Here is a 24437-nt window from a genome sequence, read left to right as displayed (position 1 = left end):
TAAATGCCTTCCTTCCATAGGAAATAATAAAGGATAGGGGCACCTTCTTTTGGAGCTCATAGAATTGGACCCCCTGGTCCAATCTTTTTGAAACTTGGGAGGTATTTTGGGGAGAGGCACTAGATGCTATACTGAAAATTTGTTGCCTCTATCTCAAAAAACAGCCCCCCCCCAGAGCCCCCGATACCCACCGATCAATTCCCCATCATTCCCTATGGGAATCGTTCATAGAGGTGCATGATGGTTCTGGGGGCGGGGCTTCCCCCGCCGGCCAGCTGGCTGGGGGAGGGGGGAAGTCTGTAAAACCGGGGGATCCCCCTCTGGGACCTGGGGATTGGGAAGCCTACATAAGACAGAGACAGGAACTCAGAACAGAAAAAAATGAATAGTATCTTGTTTTCTCTGCTACAGGAATCCATTTATTCATCACCAGGGCTCACGTTGTAGCAGAAACTCATTTGCATATTAGGCCACACCCCTGACATCACCATTGTTCCACACAGGGCCTTTCTTGTAGAACAAGCCCAGCAGGAACTCATTTGCATATTAGGCCACACCCCTTGATGCCAAGCCAGCCAGAACGGCGTTCCTGTGTGTTTCTGCTCAAAAAAAGCCCTGAAAATCCATGTTTCAAATGGACACATACCAACAAACTGCCCTGAAACACTTCCTCTTCAAAATATTTATTTATACAGATGATTTATTGTCCTTTGATGACAAAACTCACCCTCAGGAACTTCACTTATCTGTGCAGACTCTGTACATAATTCCAGGAAGTTATCTTTAAAAAAATAAAAAAGCATTCAGATGAATTAAATTAATCCCACTCAGTTCACAAAGTTTCTCGATGTCTCCACATGTGAAAATTCTGAACTGGCCCTTGACTGGCTGTTTGTTTATGGCATCTTAAACCAGTTGGTTTAGATCTATTGATTCATAGAATTTGGTCAGCTATGGCTTAAGAGCTGTGTTTTTTTCCACAGTGGGCAACAAAGGCCCAGTTAGAGTTGCCAGGCCTAGGACTGCTGGGCAAATTCATCTTTCTCTCTCCCTGGCAACCCCCCTAGCCTCTCCCCTTCCCGTCTCATCCTCTCCTCAGCCATTCACCAGCCTACCTTTTATCTACCTCCCTGCAAAGATGGTTGTAGTGCTATATTACTTCCTGTAATGCCCCAGAAATAACATAGGGTAGCTCTAGGAATTGCTGGGAAGTCTATGATAGAACCACAGACTTTCCAGCAATTCCTAGAGCTACCATATATCACTTCCAGGTTTTTACTAGAACTGATACAGTGTCATGGAACTAGGGTGGAAGCGTTTGAACAAACCCTAGATTAAGCTATAGATCACAGAGAAGCAAATAAGCATGCCAAAATTGGAGAGTGATGTATTAGGCCACGCCCTCCTGATGTAGCCAATCCTCCTGGATTTTATAGTAGCCCCTGTAAACTCTTGGAGGATTAACTGCATCAGGGGTGCGTGGCCTAATAGGCAAAGGAGTTCCTGCTACAAAAAAAGCCCTGAGAATAATTGAGACCCTGTTTTTTTAATTTATTTTGTTTAATCTCTAACCCGCTCTCCTGAAACTGGCTCAGAGCGGGTGACAACAATTCATAACTATGCAATAAAACCTAAAATACAGCATCAATTAATAAATAGCAATAAGATCAGTAAAGCAGGAGATTTACAATTTAAGATGACATGCTCAAATGGAGGGGCAATATAAAACATCTTTGCAGCAGAAATTCCTTTGCATGTTAGACCACACCCCTGTGATGTAGCCAATCCTCCAAGAGCTTACGGGGCTCTTCGTACAGGGCCTACTGTAAGCTCCAGGAGGATTGGCTACATCAGGGGTGTGTGGCCTAATATGCAAAGGAGCTCTTGCTAAAATTCCACCCCTGTAGCCAATCCTCCGAGAGCTTTCAGGGCTCTTCGTACAGGGCCTACTGTAAGCTCCCGGAGGATTGGCTACACCGGGGTGTGTGACCTAATATGCAAAGGAGTTCCTGCTACAAAAAACCCCCCCACCCCTGGCTGTACCTATTGGTTAGGTGGTCAATACTACCCTCAGCCATACGCCTGGTGAAAAAACTCTTATTGCTACACTCCATTGGTCTCCTCTCAAGTATGGAAGTAAGGAAGTGTGCATGCAAATGAAAGCTCAAACACTGAATAAAACTTATTTGGTTTTAAAGTTGCCAATGGACTCATACTTTGTTCTGCTGTGTTGGACCAACACGGCTATAATCCCCCTGACTCTATAATCTTAATGGATTAAGCTGAGACAGCAAGATCTCCTATTTTGTGTATTTTGCACGCACTTGCAGATATTTATGTTTAGTCATCTACTAAATAAAAGTCATAATTTCTTTTGGGAACACACCATTTCCTTGTATTGGTTCCAGGAGTGACTTACCGTAAAATTCACCCTTTCTGTAAAGTTTCCAGCGACCTGGACAAATAAAGTCCTGTCCTTTGAACAGATTCTCAATGCAATTGATTAATTCATTGATTTTTCTTTATTAGCAGGTCACCTTTCTCACAGCAGCCGAAGGTGGATCACACAGTGTAAGTCAATGCAATTGATAGCATGAGAAGTGCGGTAAGCAATGGAATCGGACTAGGATTGCATCAGCCTTTGGGCGGTGGGAGATTAGAGCTTTAGACCAGGGGTGTCAAATGAGCAGCCTGAGGGCCAGATCAGGCCCCCAGAGAATTCCTATCAGGCTCGCAAGCAACTCACTGTCATCCTCTTCCTTCTCCCTCTCTTGTTTCCTTCTGTATCACACCTTACTCTGCCAGGCTTGCTCAATCACACAGGAGCAACAGAGCAAAGCCTCTATTTTCTCCATTGGCTGACCAGCACACAAAACAACTTATGTACAATAGCTTGCAATGCCCAGCCATTTCATGTTTTTCCCTGGGTCTTAGGTTCAAAGCATTGGCCATGAGATTTCTGCAACAAGTGCCAATAAATCAAAAGTAGGTTTGCAACCTACAGACACACACCTGGACAACACTTGAACAGCATACTCAAGATTGCTACAACACAGACATTGTCTCCAGATTTTGATGCAATAATTCAGAGCAAGAAGTTGGAGTCCGGTGGAACCTTTAAGACTAACAAAGTTAATTCTGGGTATAAGATTTTGTGTGCATGCACACTTTTCCTGAAGTGTGTCATGGGCTTTTTTTTTTTTTAAGCAAGAACACACAGGAACACAGTTCCAGCTGGTTTGGTGTCAGGGGAGTGGCCTAATATGCAAATGAGTTATTGCTGGTCTTTCTCTATAAAAAGCCCTGTGTGAAAAATTGTGCTGTCGGGGGTGTGTGGCCTATTATGCAAATGAGTTCCTGCTGGGCTTTTTCTACGCAAAAAGCTCCGTGAAAGCTTATACCTTGAACATAACTTTATTGGTCTTAAAGGTGTCACTGAACTGTTGTTCTGTTGCTTCGACAACATGGCTGCCCATCTGAATCCACGTTGAAAAGAGTTCAAGGAGATCTCGTACTCACACGCACACATTCATACGCGCTTTTCTCTTCACAATGGTTCCGTGAGATCACTTACATGGAGCAATCAGACAGAGAACCAGTTTCCACATAACTAAAGTGCAATTATAGTCAGCCAAACTTGAGACAGCATCTGAGATTGCCTTAGACGTGGCCTCCATTCTCATGTTAGAGGCTTCACTCCAGGGTTCATTTCATAGAAAAAGAGGCGCCGGAGCTCATTAGCACAACTCATTTGCATGGCTCATTTGCATATGCTCATTTGCACACTCGTGACCTCACCAGAAGGTGGACTAAATTCTATCAGCTCAGCATCTACCTTAAAACGCTTCTTGAGAGCCAGTTTGGTGTAGTGGTTAAGGGGGTGGACTCTTATCAGGGAGAACCGGGTTTGATTCCCCACTCCTCCACTTGCACCTGCTGGCATTGCCTTGGGTCAGCCATAGCTCTGGCAGAGGTGGTCCTTGAAAGGGCAGCTGCCGTGAGAGCCCTCTCCAGCCCCACCCACCTCACAGGGTGTTTGTTGTGGGGGGAGGGGGGAAGGTAGAGGAGATTGTGACCGCTTTGAGACTCAGACTACAGGGCAGGATATAAATCCAAAATCTTCTTCTTCTTGAATTAGAACTGTCATAATTAAACCTTACTCTCACCATACTTTCTCCTATGTGTCCACAGTGGGATAAGGAAAATTTCCATCCATCTGCTTTATATCTTTTGGTTATTTCCTCCTTTTGTGTGTGTTTGTGTGGGAAAATAATATAAAGTTTATCAAATCTTAAAAGAGTTCAGCAAAATTCTCACGGGGGTAGAGCAATGGAGCTCAGAAGCAAGTATTAGGAGGCTGGGGGGGGGGGGTTGACAAAGACAGAGCACAATAAAATTTAGAGCTTTTGGAACTCCGCCCCTGTGAGCTCCTGCCCAAAATGAGTCCTGCTTCAATCAATGTACAAGGCATAACATGACATGGAATCTGTGGGGGGTTAGTGCTTGAAACGAGTGAGCCTGCTAGAGCTGGGAATTCCAGGTTGAGAAATTCATGGAGATTTGGGGGCGGAGCTTGGAGAGAATGGGGTCTGGCGAGGAAGGGGGCCCCAGTGGGGTACAATGCCAGAGAACCCATCCTTCAAAGCAGCCATTTTCTCCAGGTGAGCCAATCTCTGTAGTCTGGAGATGAGTTCTAATTCTGGGAGATCTCCAGGCCCCACCTGGAGGTTAACGGAGAATGGGACCACGGAGGTAAGGAAACTTTGAAACGACACTCTCACTCCGTGGAGAAAAAATATATACAATTGTATTCAATACATATTCAGTCTTTTCCAAAACATATCCTCTTGTAAATATCTCAACGGCACAGACAAAAAACCATCTCGTGCGCAACACTCTTGATGTCCTAACAAGTCAAAACTAATTATAAGTCCAACAAATCATAAAAAGAACCGGTCCATTTTATTTCGAGAAGAACCCTTCAGGGGACCGTCTTCTATATTTATGGGTTCAGTAGTGTTGTAGTGCTGTATTTCATATCCTGGCTTTCCAAAGTGATATTTTATATAGAATCTCTTATTGGAACGCCACTGCCAGTTTGGTGTAGTGGTTAAGTGTGCGGACTTTTATCTGGGAGAACCGGGTTTGATTCCCCACTCCTCCACTTGCACCTGCTAGCATTGCCTTGGGTCAGCCATAGCTCTGGCAGAGGTTGTCCTTGAAAGGGCAGCTGCTGTGAGAGCCCTCTCCAGCCCCGCCCACCTCACAGGGTGTCTGTTGTGGGGGAGGAAGGCAAAGGAGATTGTGAGCCGCTCTGAGACTCTTCGGAGTGGAGGGCAGGATATAAATCCAATATCTTCATCTACCTCACAGAGTATCTGTTGTGGGGGAGGAAGGTAAAGGAGATTGTGAGCCGCTCTGAGACTCTTCGGAGTGGAGGGCGGGATATAAATCCAATACCTTCATCTACCTCACAGGGTGTCTGTTGTGGGGGAGGAAGGGAAAGGAGATTGTGAGCCGCTCTGAGACTCTTCAGAGTGGAGGGCGGGATATAAATCCAATATCTTCATCTACCTCACAGGGTGTCTGTTGTGGGGGAGGAAGGGAAAGGAGATTGTGAGCCACTCTGAGACTCTTCGGAGTGGAGGGCGGGATATAAATCCAATATCTTCTTCTTCTTCTTCTTCTTCTTCTGCCAGTCTCTATCCTGCAGCAGTTAATAGCGTGAATGCTATCAAATGTTGCAGGATAGAGACTGGCAGTTGCATTCCAATAAGAGAATGCAATTGTATATTTTTTTCTACACCCACCTGGAGGTTGGCAGCCCTAAGCCAAACCCGCTACACTTCACCTCTTCCAAAAGCAAAGACCCGGAAGGTGTGGAGGAATAAAGGAAAGTATAATATAGTGGGTTCGATGCATTGAAGAGGCAAGGTGGTAGTGATAATCAGCTCTTTATTCGATACAGCATGGCAGGTGGCTGCACTACTAACACTGAGGAACTGGGCCAATGGGGCCAACGTATATACAACTCAGGGTTCCTGCACAAGCACGCTATTGGGTCATTCAAACCAGCAGGGGGCCTGTGATTGGTGCAAGATAGCAGGGATCTGGACCCTGCTTCCCATTGTTCCCAAGTCCCCAAGCTCCGTTTGTATGGCTCCAATGAGCCAGGCAGGAACACCTAATTCAGTCCTCACTTGAGTCCAGTACACAACAGAACGGGATCCCCCTGACAGTCGCACTGGCTTGACTCTTCTGAATGCCGTTTTATAGAAGGGAAATCTGCCTTTCTTCTTTCAGCTGCATGGTGGCCGCAGAGGAGGAGAAGAGGTGACCGGGCAGAGAGACTTACATAGGCAGAAGCGGCAAGGTATGACCACCCTGTTGTTTATTTCAGGTGGGAACACTATTTGCCAACAGACAGTCAATTCATAGAGCCCCTTGGCTTTCTTCCAGCAGGGGCCGCACTCTGCTCACAGTCAGTGAGTTGTCTGAATTATTCAACAGGAGTGCAAATGACCACATTTATCACCGCTGTGTGTGTATGTGTGTGGATTCAGTGTTTGTCGAGAACAAGTGATGGACAGAGAGGGCTTTGCAAACTGACCCTTTCTTGTGAGTTGCGCGAATCAAATCTTGAAATCATGAACAGTGTGCTGTCGTTCTGCTCAACTAAACTCTGAGCCTAGAAAAAGGAGCCCTTTTGTAGCAGGAACTCCTTTGCATATTAGGCCGCACACATCCTGATGTAGCCAATCCTCCAAGAGCTTACAGGGCTCTTCTTACAGGGCCTACTGTAAGCTCCAGGAGGATTGGCTACATCAGGGGTGTGTGACCTAATATGCAAAGGAGTTCCTGCTACAAAAAAAAGGCCTGGCCCTGGAGAAGAAGCTGCTACACATGCACAAGGGTCCTTGGAACAAACAAAAAAATGTCTCCAAGCTTAGCTAAGCAGAGTGGAAGGATATGGCCCCTTACGTATATGGGGGACAACAATGGTTTTCAATCTCTTGATTAAGTTCAGAAAGATATAGCAGGTGTGGAATTCTAGCAGGAACTCCTTTGCATATTAGGCCACACACCCACATTTCTATTTTCAGTTGCTAATCTAAAATAACAAAAAGAAAGATCCCCCTAGTGGCTGAAGGAGGAAATGACTGCCATACAGGTGTGAAAATACAAACTTTCCCACTCACACAAGAAACAGCCCAAGCTATCTATAACAACACCCATCTCACGGTCCCACTGGATCGTTTCTATGTGCTGTTTATGGCTACCCCAGCCCCTCAGTTTCTCCTCAGTTCTTCCTTTATAACTTTTTCTTCAAGACTATATAACTCAAAGGGGTGGGTATGATATGGATTTTACTCTTCTAGTCTCTTCGGGGTTTTTGTTTTCAGATAGATATATAATTCTAATTCGTAGGGGACCACAGCAGCTTTGACAGTTTTCCCAAATTAAAGGCACCAGAGAACTTTAAACCACAGATATTTATTTTAAACACAATTCTCTTAAACTGGGGATATGGGCGATATATACACGCGCTATAAAGTATCTCACACAGTTAACAAGTTGCTCAGTTGTTTCAAGGCTTTCTAATATATCTTTCTCGTCTTAGGTCTTTCAGGTTCACAGTTCCTCTATATCATACACTCTCCAACACTAGTATAGGCTGGCGTCTTGGGTATGATGTGCCAAGTCTCTCCAGTCGACTGGAGCCTCTACTCCCAGCCCTTCAAACTCTTAGACCCACATCTATTCCCTCAACCACCTCTCTAGTTCTTAAGAGACGTATATAAGTGTCTGTGACCGCTCAGGTCTTCACAGTGACTCTTCCTTTTAGTCACACACAGCCCCTTGCTGTTTTTATAGAGCTAGCAGTCAGCTTTGCTTCTCTCCTCAGCTGCTGTCTCAGCTCCCTCAAAGACCAGCTCTCTCAGACTCTGTCAGGCAACTATCTGTCTTCAGCCTCTGTCAGACACTAACTGACTGCCTCAGCCATTAGCTGTCAATCTCACTGAGAGTTCTGAGCACTCTGGCCCCCACCCTCAGGTCACCTGATGCAGGCTCTGTGCGTCTTCAGTTTTCTGTTTAACCCATACCTTACCGTCACACTATCCTGCAGCAAACTTTACAGGAAAGCTGATTTAAGAAAGACTAGAGAAAAGCCAAGGAAACCTCAGGAGGTACATGAATGCACTGCAATGCTGTGGGGAAGCAAGAAAAATACCTGCTTCCCAACAGCATTAAACTTGGAGGAAATATATGGTTGCCAAGTCCTTCTGCTGCTGCGGCGGAGTACTTGTTCCTTGTGCACGCAATGCATGCGCAGTGCAATGACATCACCTGGAAGTGACATCATCATGCCAGGAACATCCTGCTGGGGACACTCTAGGACTCTTGCTAAAAACTCTATGGTACCACAGAGTTTTACTGCGATTCCTAGAGTGTCACACCAGAAACGCTCTAGAATTTGCAGTAAAACTCTGTGATACCATAGAATTTTTAGCGAGAGTCCTAGAGCATCCCTGGTGCAACAACATCACTTCCAAGTGACATCATCACAGGGGATTGTGCACACCAACAGGGCTCTTTGGGGGCAGGAAGCCCCCCCAGTGGCCAGCTCCCTGCAGGCAGGTTGGGGCCCTTCCGGGGTGGGGGATCCCCTACCCCTGGCAGAAGCTTGGCAGCCCTAAGCAAATAACCTGTGTGGAAATGGCCCCGATGAACTCAGAATGAAGGATCAGAAAACTGTAGGGAGGGGAGAATGCTGGCAGGCCATTGGTTAAGGCGCCCATAGCAACAGAGGAAATATTCCTATGCAAGTCATCCCAGTTTCTACTGCTGGGGCTTCCTTTGTATATAAATTTAAAAGGCTTGAGAGAAAGAAGCAGGTAATTTCTGATCACTTACGGCAGGTTGTAAAATATCCAGGTTTTTTTTTCAGCTGCATTACCGGAAGAATACACCATAGCTGTTGAGATACGTTTTGTGGATTCTTCGCTCCAGAATGCCGTCAAAAGTTACCTGAAAAATCTTAGCTTTCCACTCTTCACAAATGCCACTGATCCAACTGAAACCATTTCAAGTGTTCACGTTAACACAGGTGAGTAGTCTGTGCTCAGTTGACATCAACTTGGAGGAAGGGCTGCGGCTCAGTGGTGGAGCATCTGCTTAGCAGGGCTTTTTTTATGTTGTTAGCCACCCTGAGTCCGCTTGCGGAGAGGGCGGAATAGAAATTTAAAGTAATAATAATAATAATAATAATAATAATAATAATAATAATAATAATAATAATAATAATAATAATAATAATTTTTGTAGCAGGAGCTCCTTTGCATATTAGGCCACACCCCCATGATGTAGCCAATCCTCCTGGAGCTTACTGTAGGCCCTGGCCACATCTGTGTTTGAGATGAATAGCACCATGCAAACTGCCAGAGGTCTGAGCATAATTTAGGGATCCCGATCCCAGTCCAAGCAGGAGCTCCCACAGGTTAAGGTTAGGGTTAGGCTGGTGGGGGGGAAATCCCACCCCTGAATGATACTATTTGCAGGGTTCCTGAGCTCTTGGACAGAGACTGTATGCACAAAAATTGTTTTGCGTGTAGGGACTCTTGCAAAAATTATGCCGAATTCCTGTAGGAGAAGACCATGCTCTTGCTCCCCTTCTGTGCACAGTGCCAAATACCAATGTTACATGTGTGATGTGCCATGTGTAGTGGTGAAGTGTGCAGACTCTTATCTGGGAGAAGCGGGCTTTATTCCTCCCCTCCTCCACATGCAGCTGCTGGAATGGCCTTGGGTCAGCCATAGCTCTTGCAGGAGTTGTCCTTGAAAGGGCAGCTGCAGTGAGAGCCCTCTCAGGTCTTGCAAACTGAGGTCCATGGCTTCCTTGATTTGAGTCCATGCATCTCATGTTGGGTGATCCTCTTTTCTTGCTGCCTTCTTCAACTTCTCAAAGTGTGATTGCATTTTCCTGTGAGTCTTGGTCTTCTCATAATGTAACCAAAGTATCATAACCTCAGTTTAGTCATTTTAGCTTCCAGGGAGAGTTCAGGTTTGATTTGGTTAAGAACCCATTTATTTGTCTTTTTGGCGGTCCACAGTATCCATAAAATTCTCCTCCAAAACATGTTACATGCGAGATAGTCCTAAATGACATGCAACTCTTAGATACCTGTCTGCACCTTAAGAAAGCTTGCAGGGAAAAATAACCAATCTTTGGCAGACCCTCTTTCCCTGAGTCAGATGACCACGGAACTGTAGAAAGCAGATTAGTTGAACACCTGAAGCTGCCTTATACTCAGGGGTGGAATTCTAGCAGGAGCTCCTTTGCATATTAGGCCACACACCCCTGCTGTAGCCAGTCCTCCAAGAGCTTACAAAAAAGAACCCTGTAAGCTCTTGGGGGATTGACTACATCAGGCCTAATATGCAAAGGAGCTCCTGCTAGAATTCCACCCCTGCTTATACTGAATCAGATGTTTGGTCCATCAAGGTCAGTATTGTCTACTCAGACTGGCAGCAGCTTTACAGGGTCTTTTCCCATCACTCACTGCATGGTCCTCTTAACTGGAGATGCAGGGAATTGAACCTGGGACCTTCTGCATGCCAAGCAGATGCTCTGCCACTGAGCCATGGGCCCTCCCCCCCGCCAAAAAAATGTACCTGTATACACACAGGATTAGCAAACACGTGAAGGTGCCTTATACTGAATGAGACCTTTGGTCCATCAAAGTCAGTATTGTGTATTGAGATTTGCAGTAACTCTTCATAGACTTTGACAGAAGTCTTTCACATCACCTCACCTGATCCTTTTAATTGGAGATGTCAGGGATTGAACCTGGGGGCTTCTGCATGCTAAGCAACAGGGCTTTTTATAACAGGGGTTCCACTTTGGGGACCCCTGAGATAATACCAAATGGCCACCACTGCTTACCTTAAGTCACACTGTGAAGACTCTTGCACTGTAGTGGCAGTTGTGTGTGTGTGTGGCCTAATATGCAACGGAGTTCTTGTTAAAAAAAAAATCCCTGGATGTGACAAACCTGTCAAGCATAGGTATTTCGAATAACCAAGCAATTGCATGATACAAAGACTTGTTTTATTCATAATCCATTGTTGCTCAAGGTGCAGTACTTTGAGAGTGATACAGGATTGCTTATGGCACAGTGTTCTAAGGATTACGTCAAAGGGTATAGAAAAGATAGCCTCAAGACATAGCAAGCTTGTGTGAATTGTTACAACTATGCAAAATTACTACACAGTACTATCTTGCGGATGAAACTTCCCTTGATCTCACACATTCTTGCTCCTATTGATAAGCAATGAATGGGAACTGTTTGGGGGAGGCACCTCCTTTCTCTCTATCATCAAAGTTACAGCATTCCTACATTTGCTACCCAGAGGTGGGAAAGAGGAAAGGGAGGTGAGAAAAGTAAGAGGGGGGGTTGAGCTTTGATATGCAGCTATGGGAAAGAACAGTTGTCAGAGCTAAAGAGGAAGGAATCAGAATCCAATAACAGTATTGATTTAATACACAGAAATAGCATGCTTGACAAAACCTACCTAAGACTGGTCAGTCCAACATTTCCATCTTTGGGGCCCTTTTCTGCACATCTTTCAAGAATGTGTGTGACACAGGAGTACCCATCCTTTTTGAACCTGTGCGCACCTTTGGAATTTTGATACATTGTGATGGGCCACAAAATGGCTGCTGCCAGAGGTGGAGCTAGCCACAAAATGGCTGCTACCGCTTGCCTTAAGTCACACTGTGAAGACCCTTGCACTGTTGTGGCTGCTGCTGCCAAAATCCGCGCATCCAATAAAATCTACAGTGCTCATCAGAAACACTGTTGGGCAAAAACCCCTCCAGGTCCTGCCCACTTTTTAAAAACACTTAGCAGGCACCAGGGGTGGAATTCTAGCAGAAGCTCCTTTGCATATTAGGCTCCACCCCCCTGATGTAGCCAATCCTCCAAGAGCTTACAAGGCTTTTTTTGTAAGCTCTTGGAAGATTGGCTACATCGAGGGGGGGTAGGGCCTAATATGCAAAGGAGCTCCTGCTAGAATTCCACCCCTGGCAGGCACCAGGATAGGTTTCCGTGGATACCACTTTGGGGGCCCCTGGGATAACACAATTAACAGCCTCCTACCCCCAGGCATGACGCACCTGGGGCTTTCATAATCTGCAGTAGTGTTACCATATAAACATTGGGCCCCACCTAGGTCCTGGTAGCTTTTCCTTTCCCAAGGAAAGGAAGCCTGTTAGAAAAACATGAGACTCAAGGCTGTGTCTCATTGTCGTTCAAGGAGCATGCCATTGGCTTTGCTTTCATGTTTCAGGAAACCGCAGTAACGCCTTGTCGACAGGTTTCCTTTCCCTGGAAATGTCTCACACTGTGATCACACCTCACCCAGGGGGCAGGGGAGCGAGTAGAATTTCTTCTCGATACCTCCTTACTGAATGGCATTAATGGGTGATGTAATGCAGAAGTATAGAAACATTCTTGGAATGTGATTCCACTTAAAACAGGAGGGAACGCCTTATCCGAAGAGTGCTGAAAAGAGCTGAGAAATGGAGGCATGGGTCTCCAGAGGAAGGAATGAGCAATGGTTCCGTGGGCTTATCTGTTGGAAGCAAACCCAACAAAGCCGCCATTTTCTCCAGGTGAACTGATCTCTCCCATCAGGAGATCGGCTGTAATTCCGAGAGAACTCTAGCCCACGCCTACAGAAAGCATTCCTGCGAGCCTGAAGCATAATTTTTCTTCTTTAAAAAAAAATCTTCATCATAATTTTATAACTCGCACGACCACGATCCCGAGCAATAAAACGTTAATGAGAGACTGCTTTTGCTGCAAAGAAAAAAGGAGCATTGGATCTCTTCCCCACCTCCTGTTCACACACCTCAGGAAAAAAGAAATGATTAAATGTAACAGAGTTCTCACAACATCTGATCTTCATGATGGCAACCTTCGAAAGCTTGTATTCTGTTTGAATCTTGAATGCAGAATAGATGCAACGAATGATCAAGCTCAACCAAACACCATACCTAACCTTCATGCTTTCTGTTTCATGTCTTGTAAAGTGTGCAACTCAACAGGCAGTGACAGCACACATTGTTGCTGTGAAGATGATTACAGGTGGCTTAGTGAGATATGCACTCATCCAGCCTGCCTCGGGACCACAGCAGCACCAGAAGGCCACAACTGTATCGCACAACTGCCTTCTCAAGAAATGTATTGCCAGCTATTGCCTGAAGGTAAGAGGAGGCAATAGCTAATGTGCAATAGCTATCGTCATGATCATTTCTCACAGGGGACCTGGAAAGGTTGGTGGTTGTAGTAAGAAAAAGAAGACAGTTAAAAGCAGTTGGGGGCTTGTGAGTAGGGTTGCCATCTCCAGGTTGGAAAATACCTGGAGATTTGGGGGGGGGGTGGAGTCTGAGAAGGGGAAGGACTTCTTTGGGATAGAATGTCATAGAATCCACCTGCCAATGCAGCCATATTCTCCGGGGAAACATCTCTGTTGCCTGGAGATCAGTTAGAATCCCAAGATATCTTCAGCCTCCATCTTGGAGGCTGACAGCCCTCCCCAGGGGTGGAATTCTAGCAGGAGCTGCTTTGCATATTAGGCCACACCCCCATGATGTAGCCAAGAGCTTACAAAAAAGAGAGCCTTGTAAGCTCTTGGAGGATTGGCTGCATCAGGGTTGTGTGTGGCCTAATATGCAAAGGAGCACCTGCTAGAATTCCACCCTTGGCCCTACCTGTGAGAGGGGAAGAATCACTGTGGAAATCTCTTCCCCTGATGAAAAATCAGAGCCAGCCCATGGATTTGGGGTGCCTAAGCCTACACTCTGCCTAGCTGTGTTGAGGCACAAAATTTTGGATATTGTAACTCTCATTGCAAGAGGACCAGGGAGGGAAAGGGTTAACAAAATTCACTCACTCAGGTACACTTGACAGTTGGGACCACCCTCTCATTGGTCAAATGCTGAGCCTCTTTGGCCTTTGCTTGCCTTCTGGGTTTCGTCTTATATAGGATCTCTCCTTTTCTCTCTCTTCTGCCTGGGCTTGGAGCTGTAGCAAGTTAGTCTTTTTTAAAATGTCATCTGTTCACAATCAGTTAAATGTTTGTTGGAGATACTTGAAAATTCAGAGGTGTGGAGTGGCAATAATTGGAGTTGAGGCTTAAGCTTATCAAAAGAAGTAAAGTTTACTAGAAAACATCAGGATGATGATGATGATATTGGATTTATATCCCGCCCTCCACTCCGAAGAGTCTCAGAGCGGCTCACAATCTCCTTTACCTTCCTCCCCCACAACAGTCACCCTGTGAGGTGGGTGGGGCTGGAGAGGGCTCTCACAGCAGCTGCCCTTTCAAGGACAACCTCTGCCAGAGCTATGGCTGACCCAAGGCCATGCTAGCAGGTGCAAGTGGAGGAGTGGGGAATCAAACCCGGTTCTCCCAGATAAGAGTCCGCACACTTAACCACTACACCAAACCGGCTCTCCCAAGGATATGATACTTGGGATAAAAAGAAAATACAACTTAGCTTACCAGCTAGTCTAACTATGTCTGATCTCTACATGGCTATGGATTATACAACCCTTTGTCTAGCTTCTTCTTCGCAGAAAACACTGAGAACAGGGAAAAAAGCAATTCAGCTTGCATACAACATCAAAGCTTTTCACACCTAATGCCCTTTCTGATCAATGCTATGTTTACATGTTTCTCGGCTTAGAAGACTCAGTTCAGGATTGGGTTACAATAAATCACTTCCTCTGTCAGGTAAACAAACAGTTAACTCTATAATGGCTGGATTGTAAATAATTTGTATTCCAACAATGTTTCTACATGACTATGGCAAGCCAGTTTGGTGTAGTGGTTAAGTGCGCGGACTCTTATCTGGGAGAACCGGGTTTGATTCCCCACTCCTCCACTTGCACCTGCTGGAATGGCCTTGGGTTAGCCATAGCTCTTGCAGAGATGTCCTTGAAAGGGCAGCTTCTGGGAGAGCTCTCTCAGCCCCACCCACCTCACAGGGTGTCTGTTGAGGGGGGAGAAGATATAGGAGATTGTAAGCCGTTCAGAGTGTCTGATTCAGAAAGAAGGGTGGGGTATAAATCTGCAGTCTTCTTCATGTAAGATGTGCTTCTATTTTTGTATTTTGTAAGTCAACATTTCATTCTCTTGTTACCAGATCATCTTTGTAATTTTTTTTGACAGCATATCCCCTTAAATGGGAAACAGGGAGGATCAGGAATACTTGCTAGGGTTGACACTTCTGTGTTGGGAAATACCTGGAGATTTTGGGGGCGGAGCCTCAGGAGGGCGGGGTTTGGGGAGGGGAGGGACTTCTGTTGGGTATAAAACCATAGAGTCCGCCTTCCAAAGCAGCCATGGATCTCTGTCACTTGGAGACAGGGCTGGTTTGCCCACTACGCAAATTAGGCATTGGCTTAGGGTGCTGGCAGGGCGGGGATGCCAAATTCAGCCTTCCTCCCTCCCCCTAGGCAAATCCCTCCTTTGCCTGTGCTCTCCAGCCTCCTCCTCCCTCCCTCCCCCACCAGGTCCATTTCAGTGCCTGGGAAGGGGTGATGGAGCGCTGCGCTTCCCGGGCTCTTTAATGCAGGGGTGTCAAATTATGAGTCCCAGGGGACAAATCAGGCCCCCAGAGGGCTCCTCTCAGGCCCCCAAGCAACTGGCTCTTGTTTGTTTCCTTCTCCCTCTCTTGCTTCCTTCTGCATCTCAACTTGCTTTGCAAGGCTTGCTCAATCGCACAGGAGCCACAGAGCAGAACCTCGATTTTCTCCATTGGTTGAGGCTCCTCCCCCTCCTGGTCCCCTGGGGAAGGAGGGAAAGAGCCAGAGCTTCCTAGTTCCCTGGATCCCACGGGAGAAATACAAAGAAAGCACCTTTAAGACCAACAAATGCTAATGTTTTAAGCATGTTTTATTTTAAGGATTTTTAAAAAAAAATCTTTAGTCATGTCTGTCTGTGCCCTTTAAAAAGTTCATATCTCTGTGATCTAATCTTAAATAGGTACACTCATGCCCTAGCCCGGCCCAATGTGGCCCAGCCCGGCCCGCCAAGGTCTCATTTATGTCAGATCCGGCCCTCATAACAAATGAGTTTGACACCCCTGCTTTAAAGCCCTCCCGTCGATCAGCTGATCACTGGGTGAAACGGCGCTGGAGGCTTGCAGCTGCTATGCTGGGCCTCTGGTGTGGGGTTGAGGGGACAGGCCAGCAGCAGTGGGAAGGATGAGTGAGCCTCTGAAAGAGCGGCTGCCACTGCCTCCTCCCCCCTTTCTTCCTTCCTGGATTGCGTGGGAAGGAAGGAGGGGGGGGGGAGGCAGCAGCGGCTCTTTCAGTGGCTCGCTCATCCTTCCTGCTGTTGCTGGCCTGTCTCCTCAACCCCGCACTGATAGTGATCGTGCTTGAGGGCTGGCATAGGAGCCGCGAGCCTCTGGTGCCGTTTTACCCACCGATCAGCTGATCAGTGGGGGCGGGGGGTTTAAAGAGCCGGGGAAGCGTGGTGCTCCACCGCCCCTTCCCAGGTATTGATATGGACCTGGTAGGGAAGGGGAGGAGAAGGAGGCACCTCGGAGGGGGGCAGCAGGGCATGAGTCTGCCTGGGGTGCCAAGCTGGAGATCAATTGTAATAGTAGGAGATCTCCAGCCACCACCAGGAGGGTCAAGCAATGGGAGTTAAACAACTACTGTGATGATAAACAAAGTTTATTGTAACCATTTAAACACCTCCATATATTTTAATGCTCCACATTTTAAATTTTACATACTTCATGTTGTAATAAACGTCCAATTTAAATATCCATTCATATATTTCATATTGTAAATTTTGCGTACTTCATGTTGTAATAGAGGTCCAGTATTCACATTCCCATATTGCAACAAAAGTCTACGAGCACCCGGATATAGGCCCATTTCATCAGTAGACTTCCTCGGGAGTACTGCCTTTCTATGTTTTTTCCAGGTGTAACAGCCACTAGTACCAACCAAATGTTCATAATTCTTCTTACCACATCTTTTCTCTCAATCACTCCAAGACACTTAAGTGTGTATATTTGTCATATAATAATAATAATAATAATAATAATAATAATAATAATAATAATAATAATAATAATAATAATAATAATAATAATAATAATAATAATAATAATAATATTTTATTTATATCCCGCCCTCCCCGCCGAAGCAGGCTCAGGGCGGCTAACAACATCGATCCATACAATAAATTATACCACAGGTTTTAAAATCACATTCACTATATAGGACCTAGAGCCAGTTCAAACTGATTCGTTTAACCAGATGCTCATGCCTTCTGGAGTTTGCTGGCCTGTAGCCCTCTATGAATATATTCAGCAAGCTGTTCTTTAGATGGTCATTTGCTCTTATTTTCTTTATAATTAATTTTAATGTCCCATTAACTGTGATCCCTTTTCCTTGTTACATATACCACCAGGAGGGTGACAACCCTGGATACTGGGGGTGGAGCCAGGAGACTTCGAGGGGTGGAGGTGTGGCAAGGGTGTGACAAGCATAACTGAACACCAAAGGGAGTTCTGGCCATCACATTTAAAGGGACCGCACACCTTTTAAATGCTTTCTCTCCATTTGGAAATAATGAAGGACAGGGGCACCTTCTTTGGGGGCTCATAGAATTGGACCCCCCGGTCTGGTCTTTTTGAAACTTGGAAGGTGTTTTGAAGATAGGCACCAGATGCTATGCTGAAAATGTGGTGCCTCTAACTCAAAAAACAGCACACCCCCCCCCCCCCCGGAGCCCCAGATACCCATGGATCAATTCTCCTTTATGCCATATGGGAATCGGTCTCCATAGGGAAGAATGGAGTTCCTGGCAGACATTTTCCTCCCCCCACCCCGCTTTCTGATGACCCTGAAGCAGGGGGAGGGCCTCCAAACCAGGGGATCCCCTGCCCCCACCTGGCGATTGGCAACCCTTACGTACACCATTGCTGCTTTTCTTCTGATTTTGGGCTCTAAGTTTCAAGCTGAGACGGTTGTCCTCCTTCTGAAAAGCGTCATGCCGCCTCCGATTATTATTATTATTTGTTTATTTACCTCCCATTCCCCCACTGGGGGCTCAGAGCGGAGTACAGCAAATAGAAATAAAATCACAATAAAATCTTAATAAAACCAATGACATCAAAGTGCAGCAAGATGTTTCAGCAAGATGACATGACAGCAAGGTGGTGTAGCACAAAATAGTACCGCAATACAGCATCACAGTACAGTAGTGCAGCAGAGCAGTAGTGGGGAGGCCAACCGATCAATAAATAGATGCCCGCTGCCTCATCCAAAGACCTGGCGAAACAGCTCCATTTTGTAGGCCCTATGAAAGGCCAGCAAGCCAAGTAGGCCCCGGATCTCCATAGGGAGCTGATTCCACCAGGTCGGGGCCAGCACCGAGAAAGTCCTGACCTTGGTAGAGGCAAGGTGGGCATCTCTTGGGCCGGGGACTATCAGAATATCTTGGGAGGCTGAACGAAGCGATGATGGTATAGTGAAAAAATGGCCAGGGATTGAAAGGATGTTATTGTAAAACAGTTTTTTATTCATAACCATTACAGCTTTCCTCCTCTTCTTTTCCATCACAGAAATCTACACAAGAAAAATGTTTGTTCGACTCAACATACCCTTTCAGAATGCTCTCAAGAATCCATCCTCAGAGATGTATCAGCAATACAAAAGAGACCTGGAGCGTGCGGTATGTCTGAAATCTAAAGATAATTTCCACCCAGTGTGTTGTATTTTTATTTATTTATACCCCGCCATTTTCCCCAATACGGACTCAAAATGGTGTTCCTCTCTTCTGTTTATCCTCACAGCATCCCAGTGAGGTAGGTCAGGCGCAAAGTGTGTGACTAAACCAAGGCCATTCAGCGAGCTTTCCTGGCAGAATAGGGTTGCCAGGTCCAATTCAAGAAATATCTGGGGACTTTTGGGGGTGGAGCCAGGAGCAAGGGTGTGACAAGCACTGTTGGAACTCTGAAGGGAGTTCTGGCCATCACATTTAGATACAATTTAACAACTGAGCTACTGGATCTTGTCTGCTTCCTTCTCCCTCTCTCTTGCTTCCTTTTGCATCACAGCTTGCTTTGCAAGGCCTGGTTAATCGCACAGCAGCTACAGAGCAAAGCCTCTTCCTCCATTGGCTGAGGCTCCTCCCCCTCCTGGTCCCCTGGGGAAGGAGGGAAAGAGCCAGAGCTTCCTTTGCCCAGTTCCCTGGATTCCATGGGAGATATACAACGAAAGCTCCTTTAAGACTGAGTGCTAATGTTTTAAGCATGTTTTAATTTTAAAACAATATTTAGTCGTGTTTGTCTGTGTCCTTTTAAAAGTTCATATATCTGCTAGCTAATCTTAAATAGGTACACACATGGCCCGGCCCGGCCCGACTAGGGTTGCCACTCCCCAGGTGGGGGCAGGGGATCCCCTGGTTTAGAAGCCCTCCCCCCTCTTCAGGGTCATCAGAAAGCAGGGCGGGGGGGGGGGGGATGTATTATTCCCTATGGAGATTTATTCCCATAGGAAATAATGGAGAATTGATCCGTCGGTATCTGGGGCTCTGTGGGGGCTGTTTTTTGAGGTAGAGGCACCAAATTTTCAGTATAGCATCCAGTACCTCTTCCCAAAATACCCCCCAAGTTTCAAAAAGATTGGACCAGTGGGTCCAATTCTATGAGTCCCAAAAGAAGATGCCCCTATCCTTCATTATTTCCAATGGACTTGGTAACCCTAGGCCCGACACAGCCTGGCCCAGCCCAACAAGGTCTAATTTCTGTCAGATCTGGCCCTCATAACAAATAAGTTTGACACCCCTGCCCTAGACTGTCCGGCACCCTACGCAAGGCTAACTTCTGGCACCCCCCTCCCCGCACTGATAACGTCACCAAGTCACATGGGAGGGCGCTCAATTCAGCGCCCCCAGAAGGCTGGTGCCCTAGGCAATTGTCTAGTTTGCCTAGTGGCAGGGAGATGGTGGGGGGTGGGATGTTTAAAGTTTGCAGATTTGGAAATAGACCTGAAAATAGGGTTGCCAAGTCCAATTCAAGAAATATCTGGGGACTTTGGGGGTGGAGCCAGGAACAAGGGTGTGACAAGCATCATTGAACTCCAAAGAGAGTTCTGGCCATCACATTTAAAGGGACTGCACACCTTTTTAAATGCCTTCCTTCCATAGGAAATAATGAAGGCTAGGGACACCTTCTTTTGAGGCTCATAGAATTGGACCCCTTGGTCCAAACTTTTTGAAACTTGGGGGGTATTTTGCGGAGAGCCACTAGATGCTATACTGAAAATTTGGTGCCTCTATCTCAAAAAACAGCCCCCCCCAGAGCCCACCATACCCGCGGATCAATTCCCCATCATTCCCTATGGGAATCGTTCATGGAGGTGCATGATAGCTGTGGAGGCGGGGCCTGTAAAACCAGGGGATCCCCCTCTGGGACCTGGGGATTGGGAAGCCTACCTGAAAAGGCCCCAAACCCTTGCCTGAAAAGGCCCAAAGCCCTTGTTGGGGAGAGTGGTCTAATTTGTTAATTACAAGGTGAGGATATGAATTTCAGAATTCCAACATACGTCCTTTTAATGGAGTTGTAATGGATCGTTTCAGAACCAGCATTTTTTACAGGGGGGGTGGTGGTGGTGGTGGAAACATTAGAATTCTGCTGGATCAGAAGAACGTCTGAAACCAAGTTATGGAATAATGTGGTTTCCTCTAGGGCAATAAAGTACGCCTTGAATGAAATCAAGGCAAGAATCCTATTTCTGTATAGTTTGAATTGCCTCAGCAATTTATTTAAAGTGTTTATTATTCTTTTCCAGTTTACTGTGGGTTACAAAACGTTATACGGCTTCATAAGTGCAAACGTTACAGAGTTCAGGTAAGGAAGAAAATGTGTCTTCTTACTTATTACCTTTGAGAAGGTTACCGGAGGGAATGCAATAAAATAAAAAAGGTAAAGGTAATCCCCTGTGCAAGAACCAGTCATTTCCAACTCTGGGGTGACATTGCTTTCACATTTTCACCTCAAACTTTTTACGGAGTAGTTTGCCATTGCCTTCCCCAATCATCTACACTTTTCCCTCAGCAAGCTGGGGACTCATTTTACCGACCTCAGAAGGATGGAAGGCTGAGTCAACCTCGAGCTGGCTACCTGAACCCAGCTTCCACCAGGGATCGAACTCAGGTCATGAGCAAAGCTTGGACTGCAGTACTGCAGCTTTTCCACTCTGTGCCACAGGGCTCTTTCATGCAATAAAATAACACTGTCCAAATTATTGAACACTTAAATGTTTAAATGGGGGAAGCACTGGAGGGAAAGGTCAGCAGACAGCATATACACTATTCTAAACAGGCCGTTCGCTCCTTGAGAGGACAGCTATGGCGAACGTGGGCAGTATAATAAAAAGTAGAGACATCAGCCTGCCAACAAAAGTCTGTATAGTCAAAGCGATGGTATTCCCAGTAGTAATGTATGGATGTGAGAGCTGGACCATAAGGAAGGCCGAGCGCAGAAGAATAGATGTTTTTGATCTGTGGTGCTGGAGAAGACTCTTGAGAGTCCCTTGGACTGCAAGAAGATCAAAACAATCAGTCCTAAGGGAAATCAACCCTGACTGTTCCCTGGAAGGTCAGATGCTGAAGCTGAAGCTCAAATCCTTTGGCCACCCAATGAGAAGGGAGTGCTCCCTGGAGAAGATCCTGATGCTGGGAAAGACAGAGGGCAAAAGAAGAAGGGGATGGCAAAAGATGAGATGGCTGGACAGCGTTACTGATGTAACAAACACAAATTTGAGCGGACTTCGGAGGATGGTGGAAGACAGGAGGGCCTGGCGTGACCTAGTCCATGGGGTTGCAAAGAGTCGGACTCGACTGTGTTACTGAACAACAACAAAAAACAGACCTTGAATTCAGCAGGAGCTCACAGGAGCACAGCTCCTGAACTTTTCTGACAGTTCCCCCTCTGCCTCCCCACCTTGTCCATTGAATAGTAGATGCAGCTGCATGACCATCCCTGGATGAGCTCCACCACCTGTTTTTCTACAAAATGACCCCTGAGTCTAAATAGCATTTTAATGATAGTGCGGCATGTTTACTTCGACAAGTATGTACATTGGGATATTTGGTTACTATAGCAGCGTTTGCCTGCCATAGAAGCATAAGGAGTACTTTGCTTCCAAGATCTGATGAGATCAAGCTAGCCTGGGCCATCCAGGTCAGCGTGAAACGGACAGTAGGAGGAATCAATGGTGGGCAGAAGATTGGCCATTGAGGCCACCAGGGAAAGTCCCAATAAGCCGAGGGCCTGAGTGCTGACCCCCACCACCAAGGTTACTACCAGGGCTTTTTTTGTAGCAGGAACTCCTTTGCATATTAGGCCACACCCTCTGAGATGTAGCCAATCCTCCGGGATCTTGCAGTAGAACCTGTACTAAGAGCCCTGTAAGCTCCAGGAGGATTGGCTACATTAGGGGGTGTGGCTACATTCACGGGTGGAATTCTAGCAGGAGTTCCTTTGCATATTAAGCCACACCCCCTGATGTAGCCAATCCTCTGGGAGCTTGCAGTAGGCCCTGTACTAAGAGCCCTGTAAGCTCCAGGAGGATTGGCTACATCAGGGGGTGTGGCCTAATATCACGGGTGAAATTCTAGCAGGAGTTCCTTTGCATATTAAGCCACACCCCCTGATGTAGCCAATCCTCTTAGAGCTAACAGTAGGCCCTGTACTAAGAGCTCTGTAAGCTCCTGGAGGATTGGCTACATCAGGGAGGTGTGGCCTAATATGCAAAGGTGCTCCTGCTACAAAAAAAAGGCCCTGGTTACTACCCTGCCAGTATGAGCAGCAATAGCAGCTGCTGCTGCCACCTTGATTGAAGGAACAGGTGGGGGGCCCAACCACAGCCAATGAGCAGAGAGACAGGCAGATGCAAGGAGCTGGTGTGAAATCCTTTTTGTTGAAAAACCACGAGGTACTCTTGATTACGCCATGAAATATGAACCAACCGTGCCTGATGTTTCTGCCTCTCTAGGAGTGGAAGCACCGTGGTTGATTATGAGGTAACATCAGCGAGGGCTATACCGGTTGAAAAAGCAAGCGGGAAAGTGGCCGCCGCCTTAAATAGCTCCTACAAGTTAGATCCAACCTCCTTTCGGAGCCCTTCAGTGGAAATCTATGGTAATGTTGATGATCTGATTGCTGTAATGTATATTATTTATTAATTAATTGAACTTAATGACTCGCCCCATCCCAACTGTTGTCGGACTCTAGGCGGTGTACAACGGAATAAAAATACGTACATATAACAAATAAAACATTTAGACTAAAGCAAATTAAATCCCGATGGCACCTTAAAGTGCTGTTGAATAGGTTTCTGAACATTACATAAGAACATAAGAGAAGCCATGTTGGATCAGGCCAATGGCCCATCCAGTCCAACACTCTGTATCACACAGTGGCCAAAAAAACCAGGTGCCATCAGGAGGTCCACCAGTGGGGCCAGGACACTAGAAGCCCTCATCGGGGATGGGGGGACCCCTATCAAGGGCAAAGGAGAGAGGTACCAGCACAGCAACCGTTGCTGTCCTTACTAGGGGTGGAATTCTAGCAGGAGCTCCTTTGCATATTAGGCCACACCCCCTGATGTAGCCAATCCTCCAAGAGCTTACAAAAAAGAGCCTTGTAAGCTCTTGAAGGATTGGCTACATCAGGGGTGTGTGGCCTAGTATGCAAAGGAGCTCCTGCTAAAATTCCACCCCTGGTCCTTACACAAAAGCTTGCCAAAACATCTGCCTTACGGGCCCTGTGAAACTGTACAAGATTCTCAGAGGCCCTGGTGTCTTCTGACAGAGCATTCCAGGGCGAGGAATGGCGGGACCGACACCTTTCTTCTCTCCAAACAAAGAACACAAGCATGGGCAGGTCCCATCAGGTTCAGAGAGCAAGCCTGTTCCCACCTGAGATGATGGAGAGGTGTTGGTAGTCGAAGCAGATAACATTCACCAAGATGGACCACCCATCTAATTTAGCAGAAGACAGCTTCGCATGTTCATGTGTCATGGCTACCTACACAAACCACCTGGACACACTCCATGAACAGCAAATGGGTGGCCAACACCTGAGCCCCACAAGTGTGTTGTAAATCTGCTCTTAATGGAATGGAAAGTCTATCCTCTGTCTCCCTCTATTAGTGACTTCTGCCAGCAGAAGAAGACTTTCTTGTTTTGTTCGGTATAACCCCAATAACTGTTACCAGGGCTTTTTTTTGTAGCAGGAACTCCTTTGCATATTAGGCCACAGCCTCCTGATGTAGCCAATCCTCCAAGAGCTTACAGGGCTCTTCTTATAAGGCCTACTGTAATCTCGTGGAGGA

The 24437-nt window shown here is 46.4% G+C and overlaps 1 protein-coding gene across 1 annotated transcript in view; it reads left to right on the top strand.

Moving 5' to 3' along the window:
* ADGRF5 (adhesion G protein-coupled receptor F5) overlaps nt 1-24437 on the top strand; it is a 61570-nt gene that overhangs the window by 4469 nt on the left and 32664 nt on the right. Inside the window, exons 2-7 of the mRNA XM_060257770.1 lie at nt 6304-6373; nt 8951-9109; nt 13097-13270; nt 18659-18768; nt 20889-20947; nt 23097-23242. Coding sequence (XP_060113753.1) covers nt 6304-6373; nt 8951-9109; nt 13097-13270; nt 18659-18768; nt 20889-20947; nt 23097-23242 — 718 coding nt within the window. The remainder of the gene's footprint in view (nt 1-6303; nt 6374-8950; nt 9110-13096; nt 13271-18658; nt 18769-20888; nt 20948-23096; nt 23243-24437) is intronic.

The sequence above is a fragment of the Heteronotia binoei genome, chromosome 1, assembly GCF_032191835.1.
Source record: "Heteronotia binoei isolate CCM8104 ecotype False Entrance Well chromosome 1, APGP_CSIRO_Hbin_v1, whole genome shotgun sequence".
NCBI classification, from domain to species: Eukaryota; Metazoa; Chordata; class Lepidosauria; order Squamata; family Gekkonidae; genus Heteronotia; species Heteronotia binoei.
Note: the sequence above shows the minus strand (reverse complement) of the source record. Positions and strands in the feature narration are given on the sequence as shown.